The sequence below is a fragment of the Rhinichthys klamathensis genome, unplaced genomic scaffold, assembly GCF_029890125.1.
Source record: "Rhinichthys klamathensis goyatoka isolate OS25496 unplaced genomic scaffold, OSU_Roscu_1.1 h1tg000336l_1, whole genome shotgun sequence".
NCBI classification, from domain to species: domain Eukaryota; kingdom Metazoa; phylum Chordata; class Actinopteri; order Cypriniformes; family Leuciscidae; genus Rhinichthys; species Rhinichthys klamathensis.
The window spans coordinates 1,241,346-1,256,749 of NW_026606850.1; the positions used below are offsets into that span (position 1 = coordinate 1,241,346).

At 37.7% G+C, this 15,404-nt stretch overlaps 1 protein-coding gene across 1 annotated transcript; it reads left to right on the forward strand.

Annotated features, from left to right (window-relative positions):
- Positions 1-311: 311 nt before the first annotated feature.
- Positions 312-14,227, forward strand: ddx39ab (DEAD (Asp-Glu-Ala-Asp) box polypeptide 39Ab). Its single transcript, XM_056272395.1, has 10 exons — positions 312-430; positions 1,657-1,865; positions 4,495-4,622; positions 8,582-8,858; positions 8,938-9,056; positions 11,065-11,196; positions 11,302-11,411; positions 13,251-13,395; positions 13,473-13,620; positions 14,008-14,227. Exons 2-10 carry the CDS (start codon positions 1,658-1,660, stop codon positions 14,022-14,024), a joined length of 1,284 nt encoding a protein of 427 aa, XP_056128370.1. The 5' UTR covers positions 312-430; position 1,657; the 3' UTR covers positions 14,025-14,227.
- Positions 14,228-15,404: the final 1,177 nt, after the last annotated feature.

Here is a 15,404-nt window from a genome sequence, read left to right on the forward strand (position 1 = left end):
TGATTGTTTTTGTGTAACGTTAGCGGAAATGGGTTTCCATAATATGGCGCAGTATATAAATGATTTAATAGCATAAGTTTACTGTTTTAAGTCATTTATATTAATATTCCTTCCTAAACTACTAGCAAATATAATCAAACGTTTCATTCACCTTCAGAAACTTCAGAAGAGAGCTACAAAAATCCCGCCTACCTCAAACGCGCCCAACGCGAGCACTACTTCAACGCCCCAAAGTTCAAGTTCCAACATCCAATCACTACACGGTTTATTTTCATTCGTGGGAAACTGACGCGTTCGCCAGCCAATGAGCGCGCTTGTTCTTCAGGAGGCGGGATATCCGGGCGGGAGTATAAACTGCGGCCTGTCTTCGCGTGTGGTTAGAGACAGCAGTGCTTCTTCATACGTATTCCTCGCGCACCATCACCTACAGGTAATGTAAGATGAGTTCTCAATTAAACCTAGCACGGTTTTTCCTCATAACTTGATTTATTGTACATATACCCCTGTGTATTGTATTTAACAGTGACGTTTCTTATGAGATCGAAGCGCTATGTCATTAGCTCGTTAGCTGCGCGTGCTAACAACAGCGCACGATAGGAAGAGAGCGCGTGCGCGAATTTATTTTCTGTTGTTATAATATATTTCAGTGTTTCGCGGCTTCGATACTGGTAAACTGCATTTAACATACGCCCGTGTGTGAGATTTAGTTCATTTTTAAGCGTCTCCGTCATTAATATACCATAGTAAACGACGCTCTATTGTCCGCCGCGCGTTCGCGACGAAACGTTCGTTACAAGAGTTTCACATCTAGACTAAAGTGAATTTCTCTTGTGCTCAGCAACACAATAGCGTGAACCGTGATCGCTTTAAATATCTACATATAACTTCATATGAAAGCGTCATAACATTGACGTGAAAGGCCGTAGGGTTGTAATCGGGGCCCGGTCCAGTTTCACTGAACTCGCTGCGTAGTAACAATAGGTATCGCGATGTTTATTTTGCTCTGCTTTGACTTTTTCTATTTGCCTATGAACCATGTACTAGGTTAACAAAATATATGGGTTACACTTTATTTTAATGTGACGTAGTTACATTTTACTTGCTCAAATAAGTACTGTTTAATACTAATTAACTGTGTGTACGTGCTAAAGAGTTACGGTTTAGCGTTCGTTACATTTAATTATGCATAAATTATTGTTATTACTATAGTAGTTACACGTAATTACTAAACTGTGTACTTATTACGAGTTAGGGTTTTACATTTTAATTATGCATAATAAACAACTGTTATTACTATAGTAGTTCCACGTTTTTGCTATAGTAGTAACGTGTAACTACGTCACCTCAAAATATAGTGTTACCAAAATATGTTCCACGAGCATTTGGTCTCATTAAGCTGTGAAGACATTATTTGTGAACGTTTAAAACGCCCAGTTGTGTACGTTCCTGACTCAATAGTGATCAGGCTGGTTTGTTTACATGGTTTCTGTCCTGTGGGTTTATTTTGGCTTAATTTCATGTCGTAGTCGTCTAACTTTTCTCCATGTGTTCCCTAATGGCTCGCTCCTTTTGAACTGAAAGTGTGAATCTGGTGGAGGTGTGATTTAAATGTCCTGCTGCTTTATAATTGGGTCTTCTCACTGCTTTTGTCTCCAGAATGGCTGAGAATGATGTTGAAAACGAGCTGCTGGATTACGAAGAGGACGAGGAGCCGCAAGGAGCCCCAGAGAGCGTCGCTCCGGTGGGCAAGAAGGAGGTGAAGGGCTCGTACGTCTCCATCCACAGCTCGGGCTTCAGGGACTTTCTGCTCAAGCCGGAGCTGCTGAGGGCCATCGTGGACTGCGGGTTCGAGCATCCGTCTGAAGGTCAGACACGCGCTTCTTAGGGCTGGCTAGATGTGCAAGCGCTTGATTCAATTCCCGATTCGACTCCATGAATATAGTTTTTATACAAATCCTATCTTTATAAAAAAAAACAGTGAACACAAGTTTACAAGTAGTTAATAAGAAATTAAGAGCCACACACCTGTATATTTAACTCTTTTTATTTTAGGTAGACTTGGGTACATTAAAGGGTTAGTTCACCCAAAAATTAAAATGATGTCATTAATGACTCACCCTCATGTCGTCCCAAGCCCGTAAGACCTCCGTTCATCTTCAGAACACAGTTTAAGATATTTTAGATTTAGTCCGAGAGCTTTCTGTCCCTCCATTGAAAATGCATGTACGGTATACTGTCCTTGTCCAGAAAGGAAATAAAGACATCATCAAAGTAGTCCATGCAGGGCTCGACATTAAGCCTTTTCATGTGCTTGTCCTTCGGACAAGTAAATCTGTCATTCACTTGTCCGAGTAAAAAAGTTGCTTGTCCGGATTTTTTTTTTTTTTTTTTATTTATTCTGAAGCAATATTCTCATCAGTGTTCAATCAGCTTTGATATTTAAATTGGCATATTGTAATATCTGCACCTTTAAAGGGCATCTCCTCCACCAATCTTATTAAATGTATGCTTCATCTTTCATTTTAAATTCCTATATTTGATCAATAAATTCAATTATTTAGAATAATAAGACACTATAAGGCTGTTACCCTATAAGGCTGATCAAATTAAATAATTTACACTGAAAAATTACAATTGCATAAAATAATGTTATGAAATTGATTTAAATATACAAATAAGAAACGTTGGAAAGAATGATACTACTTTTAAACATAACACTAAACCGCCAGTAGGTGGCGGCAGGCGACCGTCTTAATGAGTGAGTCATTGATTCATTCAATCAAACGATTCGTTCAAACGGCTGATTCATTCAAGAATGAGACTGATGTTTATGAATGGGTCATTGAATCTTTGACTCAACCGATTCGTTCAAAATGCTGAATCATTCAGTAATGAAAACAGGTTGAGTGTTCCTGTGAGATGCGCCGTGGTTCTGCTGTGATTTTTGTTTGGAACTATTTTCGCTGCTGAAACATAACAAAAACAGGCAATATTGCATCTAAAATGTAAGTGACTTAATTTTAACTGTTTATTGAACTGTTGTAGGAAATCAATGTCACATTTTCAGTCGTGATGGTATTCAGGAAAAATAATAGAGGTTGCTTAACATATGTTAAAAATATAAAAACTCCACATTTAGATTTTTTTATAGGCAGTATGTTGTTAACTGAGTCTGTGTGTGTGTGTGTGTGATGCGCTCATTTGTGTAGATTTCTCCTCGAGAGGCTGCGCAAGCGTCAACAGCGCAACCTTACCGTCAGTAATAGTATCCACAATCGATCGCAACTTACAATAAATTTAATAAAATCTGAATCATTCTCTCGGTTTAGTGATTCCCTAGTTATTTGTTTATTTTTGTAATTGATGTTCTAATCAGGCTACTTGTCCGGTCGGGCAAGTAAAATTCTCTTTTACTTGTCCCTTCAAAAATCCACTTGTCCCGGACAAGCGGACAAGCGTTAATGTCGAGCCCTGGTCCATGTGACATCAGTGGGTTAGTTAGAGTGTTTTAAAGCATCAAATACATTTTGGTCCAAAAAAAACAAAAACTATGACTTTATTCAGCATTGTATTGTCTTCCGGTTCTGTTGTGGATCCGCTTCAGTGACGCTGCTGACGTGTGTCTGGTGCGCCCGAGCTTCGTTTACAGTCTGAGGGAGACGCACACTGTTAACAAAACAATCTTCACAAACATGTCTAAGGATTTTGACACAGAGGAAGACTTGCATTTTTTTCCCCCAGCCATATTTATTTGAACCGGAATACACGGACGCACCGGAGACACGTCATCAGCGTCACTGAACGCGGATCCACAACAGAACCGGAAGACAATACAATGCTGAATAAAGTCGTAGTTTTTGTTATTTTTGGACCAAAATGTATTTTCGATGCTTCAAAACATTCTAACTAACCCACTGATGTCACATGGACTACTTTGATGATGTCTTTATTTCCTTTCTGGACAAGGACAGGATACCGTACATACATTTACACTGGAGGGACAGAAAGCTCTCGGACTAAATCTAAAATATCTTGAACGGAGGTCTTACGGGCTAGGGACGACATGAGGGCGAGTCATTAATGACATTTTCATTTTTGGGTGAACTAACCCTTTAAAACAGAACCCATCTCTATTTCAAATGCATACAATCCATAAACAGGATTTTGATGAAAGATGAATAATTGATGCTGAAAGTCGCATGCCTTGATCAAACAGGATCCGGTTATTTTATGTTTAAGATAAAACACACATAACATCTCTCAGCATTTGCTGTAACATGGAGGCTGCAGCCTATGAGGAGTCGAGGAAAACTAATACTGGCTTTTGGGGGATGGATAAATATGGAAAAAAATAGATTTGTTGCCTTTGAGAATCGATTTGAGTCGACCACATTTTCAAAAACGATTAATTGAAAAATCTCTTTTTTTGCCCCGGTTAGCATGGATGTGTACGTTGATTATTCCGGAGAGTAAACGTGGTGTTTGTGTTTTTAGTGCAGCACGAGTGCATCCCGCAGGCCATCCTCGGCATGGATATCTTGTGTCAGGCCAAGTCCGGTATGGGCAAGACGGCAGTGTTTGTGCTCGCCACCCTACAGCAGATCGAGCCGGTGGAAGGACAGGTTAGTGTGTGTGTGACGCTTCTGTGTACGCATCAAACATTAGCACTCAGGGTTTGAAGTCACCAACTCGGGGAGCTGATTTAAATCAAAACATTTCAATTAAAATACTCGTAATTTTATATATATATATATTATATATATATATATATATTTTTTTTTTTAAGACTCACTAGAAAAAAGTCTGCATAACATGAACTTTACTTGACATCATATAGCTGTGAACATGTGACTAACTTTGATTTCATATTTAAATAATGCAACATCAGTTATCAAATCACAAATTATTGTGTAAATGCTAAATTGAAATTTAAAATTAGTTGTAAAATATTACATATGAAATGTTTTTGTCTGCCTGCATCTTGTGCGAATTAATTATTGAAATATTTACTCAATACAATACATTTTTATAAAATGTGCATTTAACTGACAATGTATTCATTTATTAAAACACATTTAAAGGGGGGGTGGAACACTCAGTTTCAGTCAATCTCATGTTAATCTTGAGTACCTATAGAGTAATAGTGCATCCATCATATCTCCAAAAAGTCTTTAGTTTTATTAAATTTATAAAAGAAAGATGGGCCGTACCGAATTTTTCCGGAAAAAGCTGAGCGGGTGGAGGCGTGCCGTGTGGGCGGAGCTAAATAATCACGAGCGCGCAAAGTTTTAGAACATTTGTGTGTCTACTCGTGGTTTATGAAGACATGATTTGGTTTTACAATGAACAAACAGACACCTACAGTAGCCACCTAAACAAATGTATTTAAACAAACACACAACATACATCGCATGCTCCATAGATACCTTAACTATTCGTGATCATGTTGTTTAGCCTACTTGCCGTGCTTAAGTTACACGCCGATAGACACACAGATATTTGAAGCAGTTCTACTCACCGCCTGCGGTTCCAACGCAAGACCGTTAACCTTTAGTGTTGGGACTGCTCCATCCTTGAGAACTAAACTATTTAAATCCGGCTTCGAACTGGGCCTTGTTTATAAAAAATCATCCTCGAAATGCATGGAACAAACAAGAACACTTGCACAACTGTGTTGATGTTCTGGAAAAACAAACTGGTCCCTTAACGCTTGATTCTTTGGGAATCTGTGCAGTGTTGTCTTGCCTTGGCAACCGAAAACACACTTCTTTGGTGACATATTGCAGCTTAGCCGATGCACAGCGCTTTGATGGGCATAGGTTACGGCTATCGCTCTACAGCTGCGCGCGCCCCTTCCGAGAGAAGTGCCCTTAGGACCGTATAAGGAAATTCCGGCGCATCTGACGTCATACGCGCCCATACTCGAAAACAACTTTCCGAAACTTGTGACAACCAGGAAGGGGTATTTTGAGAACAGAAATACTCAATCAAACGTACAACTTAATTTTTGAAACTTTGTCCATGTTAAGCATGGGAATCCAACTCTTTAACAGTGTAAAAAACTCACTATGCATGAAATAGCATTTCACCCCCCCTTTAAAAAGAGAACCTTGAACATGTCTAATAATAAAAGCATTATTTTTAACTTTACGTTGTTTTTAAGTCCTTTTAATATTCAATTTTGTTTTTAGTTTTGTTTATGAATTCCATGTGACAATCAACAAACTGAACATGTTATTTGTTGTTCAATTATTAAAATATTCATTACATCTGTGTAATTTGGTCATTTTAAAATTTATCTAAAATATTTAAACTTTTTACTAAAGTTTTTTTTTTCCCGTGACAATCAACGAAGAACCGTGAACATGATTTTTCTGGTGTGAAGTTACTTTAATCATAATGCAAAATTAAAAGGAGTAAATCATTTTTAATACTTATTTATATTTAAGACAAAACCATCCAAATGAAACCCTTATTAAAGAGTTTTTTAGTGCAAGTAAACATGCAGATAAACTGTTCCTTTAACACTTGCATGTTGACAGTTCTGTTCCCCGAAAACGGCAATTCTGTCATTTATTTACCCTCAAGTTGTTGAACAAGGAAGATATTTTGAAGAACGTTTGGCACCAAACACTTTTCGGCCACCATTGACTTCCATAGTAGGGAAAAAAATATGGAAGTCCATGGTGGCCGAAAAGTGTTTGACAAGTTTGTTAACATTTCACAACTGTTCAGCACAGTCATTAATGCTGGTGTTCAAGTGGCCCTAATTACTGTTCTGTTCACCGGTGTGTACCATGCAAAACCCGAGACCGTCGTGGGTTATTGAATGGTTATATGGAAGAGTATAATAATAACTCTCCCCTCTTTAACCCTCTGGGGTTTTTCGGCCCAAATGGACCCGAATCATTCAAATAATTTTTTTTAAAAAATCACAGCTTCTTCGGAATGGTCCGAAATTTGGTGACTTTGTTTGTATTTGGTATTTGAACACCCAAAAAAAAATGGGGACAGGATGTGAACAGTCTAAGTGGTTGTAAAAAAAATAGTCACACTCAGGACCTTCGGGTCCAAATGGACCCGGATAGGAAATGAATGGGAAATTGGCAAAAATGTGAAAACTGAGTTTTTTTGGTGCGTACAATCTACAAATCAGCCACAATCCATAAAAAAAGCACACAACAGTGAAGGGGTGAATCTATAAAACATCAAGAGTGCAAAACAGACATCCACACAAACACACTTTTATACACATATTCAGATTACATAAATCTGTTTTGAATTTTTAAAAATCACAGCTTCATCGGAATGTTACGAAACTAGTTGACTTTTATGGTATTAGGTATGTGAACACAAAAAAAAAATGGGGACAGGATCTGAATAGTCTAAGTGGTCGTAAAAAAAATAGTCAAACTCAGGACCTTCGGGTTCAAATGGACCCCCATAGGAAATTAATGTGAAATTGTCAAAAATATGAAAACACAAATTATTCAATATGAAAACACAGACTATTCAAATAGGATAGTCTATTTGAATAGTCTAAGTGGTTTAAAAAAAAAAAAAAAAACCTCACACTTAGGACCTTCGGGGCCAAATGACCCCCATTGGAAATGAATGGGAAATTGTCAAATATGAAAACATTTTTTTGTGTGCATACAATATACAAATCAGCCAGAATGCAGAAAAAATGACTCAACTGTGAAGGGGTGAATCTCTAAAACATCAAGAGTGCAAAACAGACACACACACACACACACACACTGTATTATATATTTATAATAATCTGTATTATAAAGTAAAACTGGCACTTCAAATTACCATTTAAACCAAACAAACAAAAAACAAGACAAAAATAGTCTTTGAGAATCTGTTATTATATTTTAAAAATCAACCTGAAAAAAAAATTGGTATATATTTGCAAAATTCACTAGAATCCCCAAGCCTTTCTACAGAGAGCTGTAAATCCACTAGTGGTAAAAATGTGCTATTGCGTGATAAAAATGCTCAGTGTATCCACCAGATGGCATCTATATTTTTTTCAAAAATTGCTTTCATGAGGCCTAGGCTTCACTCTAAAATGTAATACAGCTTTGATACAATTTAAAAAAAAAAAAATTATATTATGTTCAATGGGAAAAAATGGATCATAATTATTGCATAATATATTATAAATCATAATCTCAAAACACCGAAAGAAAAAAAGAGAAAAAACAAGTGAAAAAAAGTGGAAAAAAAATAATAATTTTGAATCCTGCCCTTTGGGTCCATTTGGACCCGAACACCCTAAGTGTGACTTAAACGAACAACCCCAGAGGGTTAAACGTTTTTAAAAATCTCTTATCGACCAATTTAAAGGAAACGTGTGCGTGTTTTGTAAAGTAACTTTAGTTGTCGTTTTATGAGTGCTGGGTAAAATTATAAGTAAGATTGAGTTTTATGTTTGTATTGTATATGTCAAACTTTTTGTGCTGCCGTTTTGGCCAGGACTCCCTGGAAGAAGAGATTTTTATCTCAATGGGACTATCCTGGTAAAATAAAGGATAAATGACACTCTGAGCTGATTGTGTTCCCTGTGGTGCAGGTGTCGGTGCTGGTCATGTGTCACACGCGTGAGCTGGCCTTTCAGATCAGCAAGGAGTACGAGCGCTTCTCCAAGTACATGCCCACGGTCAAGGTGGCCGTGTTCTTCGGCGGCATGTCCATCAAGAAGGACGAGGACGTCCTGAAGAAGAGCTGCCCTCACATCGTGGTCGGGACGCCGGGCCGAATCCTCGCGCTGGTGCGCAACAAAACCCTCAACCTGAAGAACGTCAAGCACTTTGTCCTGGACGAGTGTGACAAGATGCTGGAGCAGCTCGGTGAGCGTCTGCTGGAAGTGCGCGCTGTGTGTGTCGTAGCGAGCCTGTGACGATTCTCATGTGTGTGTTTCTGTGTCAGATATGAGGCGTGACGTACAGGACATCTTCAGACTGACGCCTCATGAGAAGCAGTGCATGATGTTCAGCGCCACCCTCAGCAAAGAGATCCGCCCCGTCTGCCGCAAGTTCATGCAGGACGTGAGTGACGTCTGTCCGCTTCAGTGAGATTACTTTGGTTTGGTGATCTCCTCTTTTCACATGGTGAATGTTTGCGCAATTTTCTTCCTTGAAATGGTTCAAATGTTGTTGTTTTTGTGTCCATTAGGGATGTGACGGTGAGGATTTTTTCACACCGGTTAATCGACGTGTGACGACACCGGTATCACCGGCGGGGGCTTTTAAATCGCTAATTTAAAGGCACATGTAAAATGGCCATGCATGCATAATGGTGGTCGTGCGGAGCAACACTGTTTTGTTATTGTGCGCTGAATTGCCGCTCATTTGAAAACGAAACTAACTTTTTTTTTTTACATCGCTTATAAAAAGCTGGTGCAGCAGTGTGCACTTCACTTTCACTTATATACATTAGCGTCGGTGGATTTGAACTTGTCTTTAACTGAGGCAATCTCTCACGACACATTAGAGCCACAAAACGGTAGGCCTATTGTTTAATTTTATTTGACTGACCAAATTTGAAAGTTGAGACTTTGTTTCATATTAAATATTACCTGCTCGGTCCTGTCTGTCAGCACGTTGTCAGTGTCATATGGCTACGTGAGTTGCACGTATAAAATTAAGTTAACGAACAACCTCGATCCATCAGGAAACGCCATAGGTCGCTGAATTTCACTGCGCTTCATGAAGAGTTTTTCTTTTGCATGAAGAAGCCGTTCGCCGGAGATGTGTTAAAGATAGCAGTGCATTCATGATTATTAGGCTGCCGGTGTAATAATCCTCCTGGCTCCGGGTCTGAGTGAGTCATTTACTCTTTTACCTTTGTTCTTTGATTAACTTTAATGACACTTTAAGACCAGCTGCTGACAGTGACGCGATCGACACGCGTCCCATTTTCTCACAAATCTCTACGTTAATGTAAGACTTTATTTAAATCATTTAAGACTGCTCTTATGAGGACACTCGTCAAAACTGACATTTTGGCATAATTTGTGTGTGTTATGGTTTGTTCAAGCCCGAGAGAGAACTCGATACTGACGCGCGTCTTTTCTGTGGGTTGGGCGCGCGTGTGTGTGTGTGTAGGCAGGACAGCGCGGTCTCTTTAGTCTTGTCGCGCTTAATATCGTTCACATTAATAAGAGCGTGATCATACAACGGTAGTCAACGGGTGACAGAAAAAACGGATACTGCATAATTGCGTTAAATATATAAATATATGCCTATATATATTTTTTTTTTTGGTGTCGCGGTGGACAAGTGATACCGTAGCAAGCGTAGTGTCCATATAGTTTAAGTATGTTATATTGGTGCTTATTTCAGCTAATTTCCAAGGCAACATTTCTTATATTCCTTTTAGTAATATAACAAAATTAACTATATGGACACCTTTCACCAATTCAAGTTTGTTATATTAGTACTTAAACTAATAAAATAAATGTTGCCGTGGAAATTGGCTGAAAGTACTAATATAACAAACTTAAAACTATATAGACACTTTAATAAAGCAATATGAAATTCACTGTAAGCCACGGCTTCACAGGGTTTATTGCTGTTATAAAATGGTCCATAAAAATATTTATTTTAATATTTGATGTAACAAGGTCACAGTTGTATGTAGGGACCAGAACTGTCCATTTTATGATAAAAAAACCCCAAACCATTTTAACTGAATCAAGGAAGCAACTTGTACAAACATTCACCATGTGTGAAGAAAAGCTCACACATATAATACAGTTCCATTAATGTTAATGCCTTACTAACAATGAGCAATACATTTGTTGCAGTATTAAAAAATGCAATTAAAAATATTAAACTAGTATATAAAATAACACCAGTTAAAATGCCATTATAACCACAATTTGGTTTCTTGTATTTTGAGAATTGAGCCTTTTGGGTGCAGTGGTAATTATATTGAAGTGTTAGCGTTTAATAAGCTGTGTTTGTCACTACATTGGACCGTATGATGATTATTGCTTGAGCCCGGATGCTCTTCGCTCGTCATATAGTCTGAAGTGTTGTGGTGTGTGTTCAGCCGATGGAGGTGTTTGTGGACGACGAGACGAAACTGACGCTTCACGGTCTGCAGCAGTACTACTGCAAACTGAAGGACAGCGAGAAGAACCGCAAGCTCTTCGACCTGCTCGACGTCCTGGAGTTCAACCAGGTGAGTCCAGTCTTCACATGTGTTCATCTAGCAGACGCAGAAGTGTTGAGCTGAGATGCGTTGGGGTTTGGTGTTCTTGAGGGTGATTGTGTGTTTGTCCTGCAGGTGGTGATCTTCGTGAAGTCTGTTCAGCGCTGTGTGGCTCTTTCACAGTTACTGGTGGAGCAGAACTTCCCCGCCATCGCCATCCACAGAGGAATGGCTCAGGAAGAGAGGTGTGTGTGTGTGTGCGCGCTTTGATTCACTGCGGTTATTGATGCATGCAACCAGAGATCCCCAAGCGTTTGACAGCCCAAACATCTTTAAAAGTAGATATTTTAAAATTTCATGTTCATTGTTAAATTGAAACAAGTTACATTTACATGTAATAAACAAATAAAAACAAACAATACAATTAAGAAATGCATTTAAAAAATATTTTTTTTTTTTGTGTGGGTTATAATATAATTTCAAAACACCCAATTTTTTTAAGGTTTAAGTTTACACACCAAAAACCATTTTTTTTTAAAAAAGTTCGTGTAGTATAACTTGAAGAGTTTGGTTCCAAAACGCGATAAACGCCATTTTAAAAAAAAATTAGTTACTGCAAAAATCAGTATTGTATCTGGTTGGTATTGAAAAGTCAATGTTTAATTTTAAGTAAAATGCGATATCCGCCGTGTTATTCTGTCATGTTTTCTCCCTTTCTTTCCAAACCGCGACAAACGCCAGTCTCTCTTCTCTGCAGAATGCGATATATCCGCTCTCAGCCAATCACAACGCACCATTCCACGCAATGTAAACAGTAACAGCAGCGCCTTAAATACACCCGGCTTCCTAGTTTTCTTATCTATTTTGTACTTTTCGATCAACAAACAAAAAAATGAATAATTTTGACGGCATTGATGAACCTGTGGTTGTTTCTGTGGTGGGTAAGAAACGTAAGGCATCGAAATCGAATCATTTACGTGAGGAGATTAAGAAGATGAGGCACTCGGGAGGAGGAAAAATGTTTTCAATCTTCTTTACAGTTCTTAATAAAAATATTATACTAATAAACTTACGTTGTTTAGTATTTTCAACAGTTTCAATATGAAATTTTTTTTTATATATTGATTCAATGGATTAATTGCATTTTGAATTTGAAAAAAAATGGATTTATTGCATTTTGGGGGAAAAAACGATCCGTTTTTATAATAAATCTTTAAAAATCAAAACCTGGATTTTTTGTTTTTTTTTGTTATTATGACCTACAAATGCTATGTGAAAGTTTGAAACAGAAAATAGTGCTTTTTATCTTTCCACTTTCTTGGTAAAGAAAACACATTTTTACTCAAATTAATCTAAATGGATTTATTGCGTTTTGGAACCAAACTCTTCACTTGTATCTTAATTTTCGTTTTTTTTTTTTCATTTGAATACAGTATATTGTAACCCACACCAATTAATTAATCTTATGACGTTGACAAGTTACATTTACATTGTATATATTGAAAAACAGTTCTAGTTTTTTTTTTTTTTTTTTTTTGACACAAAAGGTGACATTTGTAGAATATTTACATAAAATTATTTATATAGATTATATAAATGTTAAATGCCAAATTATCAAATGTCCATGGTTGGAGCCCACATAACCTCATTGTCAGTCTCTTTTCCTTCATGGCAAACTGTTTAAGAACCATACATTGAATTTTATGTTTTTTTTTGTTTGTTTTTTTTGCTTTACTTTACGAACTCATGAACCCCCGTTTTCTGAAATCCTTGTTTTAAAGTCAGTCCTGAAAAACACAACGCATCCAATAAATGCCTCTAATTGTTTAATTGCTCTTTATATAATTATTGCATACTTGCTATTATTACAGAAATCTCTATTTATACAAGCTTGTTTTTTCAGCAACAATTCCTGTACTAATTCCTTGTACGTTTGTGATCGGCCCTCCTTCAGTGAGGTTAATAATGAGTGTTGCAATGACGTTTAGCTCCTAAAATGAGATGAACCACTTAGTTGCGAGGGTCTGCTGGGACTCTTCAAGGACTGGATGTTTAAAGGCTTCTGTTTGAATCTCTGCTCGCAGGTTGTCTCGGTATCAGCAGTTCAAAGACTTCCAGCGGAGGATCCTAGTGGCCACGAATCTGTTCGGTCGAGGAATGGATATCGAGAGAGTCAACATCGTCTTCAACTACGACATGCCAGAGGACTCCGACACGTACCTCCACAGGGTACGAATGCAACCGCGTGCATCAGTGCTTCAGATCTCTGGAGTCCCGCGTCTCACACAGTCTCGTCTCGTTCTCAGGTGGCTCGTGCCGGCCGCTTCGGCACCAAGGGTTTGGCCGTCACGTTCGTGTCAGATGAAACCGATGCCAAAATCCTGAACGACGTGCAGGACCGATTTGAGGTCAACGTGGCCGAGTTACCCGAGGAGATCGACATTTCCACTTACAGTGAGTCTTCGGTCTTGTGTGTTTTGAGCATGAAGGAATGAACCCTGATAATATCTGCTTCCAAATTGAATGCAACCTGAGCGGTGTGATGAATTGATAACCGTAATATTGGCGGACGCTAAAGCGAGGCTATAGTTAATTGGATATTTTGAGGTTATTGGTATTGTTGGTTTCCCAGAATATAAAGATTTTCTTCAGTGGATCGGTCCAATTTAAGACCAAGCTGTTATCCTAGATATTGGTTTCACTGGTTTATCTTTCTCAGTTTGATTCGTTTCATCGTTAGCAAATGCTTCTGAATTACTCAAACCCTCATAAATGCAGTGACTGGTTGAAAGAATGTGGTGTTTTGCATTTGAATTGACGTTTATCTCTTTCTCTGTGCAGTTGAACAGTCCAGATGAAGGTCTTGGCGTTTCCAGAACCGCAGATGTTGGATTGCGGCAGGACGACAAACCTCTGTTTTTAAAGCCTCCTTTTTACCTCAAACCCGCAGTTGTTTTTACCGCTTCTCGTCAGAGGATCGGGCGAGATGTCTGTTTTGATTTTGTCATAAAATCATGTTTTTGTTTTGGGTTTTAATGAAATTAAAACTTTTTATATACCACACCTTGGCTGGCTGAGTTTGTCTTCTGGAGTGTCTTTTTTTTTTTTTTTTTAGGTGGTTTTTATTGGGTTTCCAAATTTCTTTAGTACATGTTTCTAGTAATGCCTTGCTCTGAAATATTTCATCTGGATGTTGTGAAACTTGCAGGCCAGTGTCATAACCTCCATTTATTTGAGGTTAACTGATTGTTTTACTCCTGTTAATTGTATCTGGGTCAGGTCAACCCAAAATAAAAACAATGTTTTTGCAAAGAAAATGAAACTTTCTTCTTTCCAAACAGTCATCTTTGTATAGTGTCCTGTCCTAACAGGATGATTTCAATGTCTATCCAATCATTGGCTGACTGGACTACTCTTAAAATCCGGAAGAATCCTTGTAATTTCTATATAATATTTACATGTATTCATATTTATTATGGTGACCATAAGATGCAACTTTGTTTTGTTTTTCACGTTAAATAGTTTTCTTTAATGTCTTGTTCACTTAGAAACTACCCTTTTTAATTTAAATGTAATTCAGGCTATTATGCAATCTAATAAACTATACTATTATAATTGGTCTGCGATATAACAAATTAGAACAAATAATCACATGTCTGCAGTGAGTTTTTACAAGCCAGTTTATTTGATACAGGGTGAGTGGTTGTCCTCTCTTCAGAGGTAAAACACAAACGAGAGGAACTTCCTAGAGCAAAACTCAAGACCAGAGCCAAACCTGGGCAAGTCTTGTTTTCAATAGTATCAAAGTGTGTAGCATGATGGATGTGGCACTTATGAAGCATTTAATCACATATTGGCTACTCTGTCAGTAACATTTGATGATTATATAAATCAAAGACTTTTTTGTTGTTGTACAAAAATACGTTTTAATAAAAGCATACAAACATCAGCTAAAATCAGATCGATTGCAATGATGCTTGGTTTGTAATCGTCTTACAACTTTCTCCTGCTTGACGATAAAACATTTAAAAAAAAACAATCGCTGCTTAAATACGATGCATTGCAGAAATTATCCAGATGGTTGCACCTCCGTCATTAGTATGGAAGCATATGGGTAGCAATATTCAATTTGAAATGTAATATGCAAAATAGTATGGAAGCATATGGGTAGCAATATTCAATTTGAAATGTAATATGCAAAATGACAATGCAATATGTAAAATGGCATTGCATTCTGT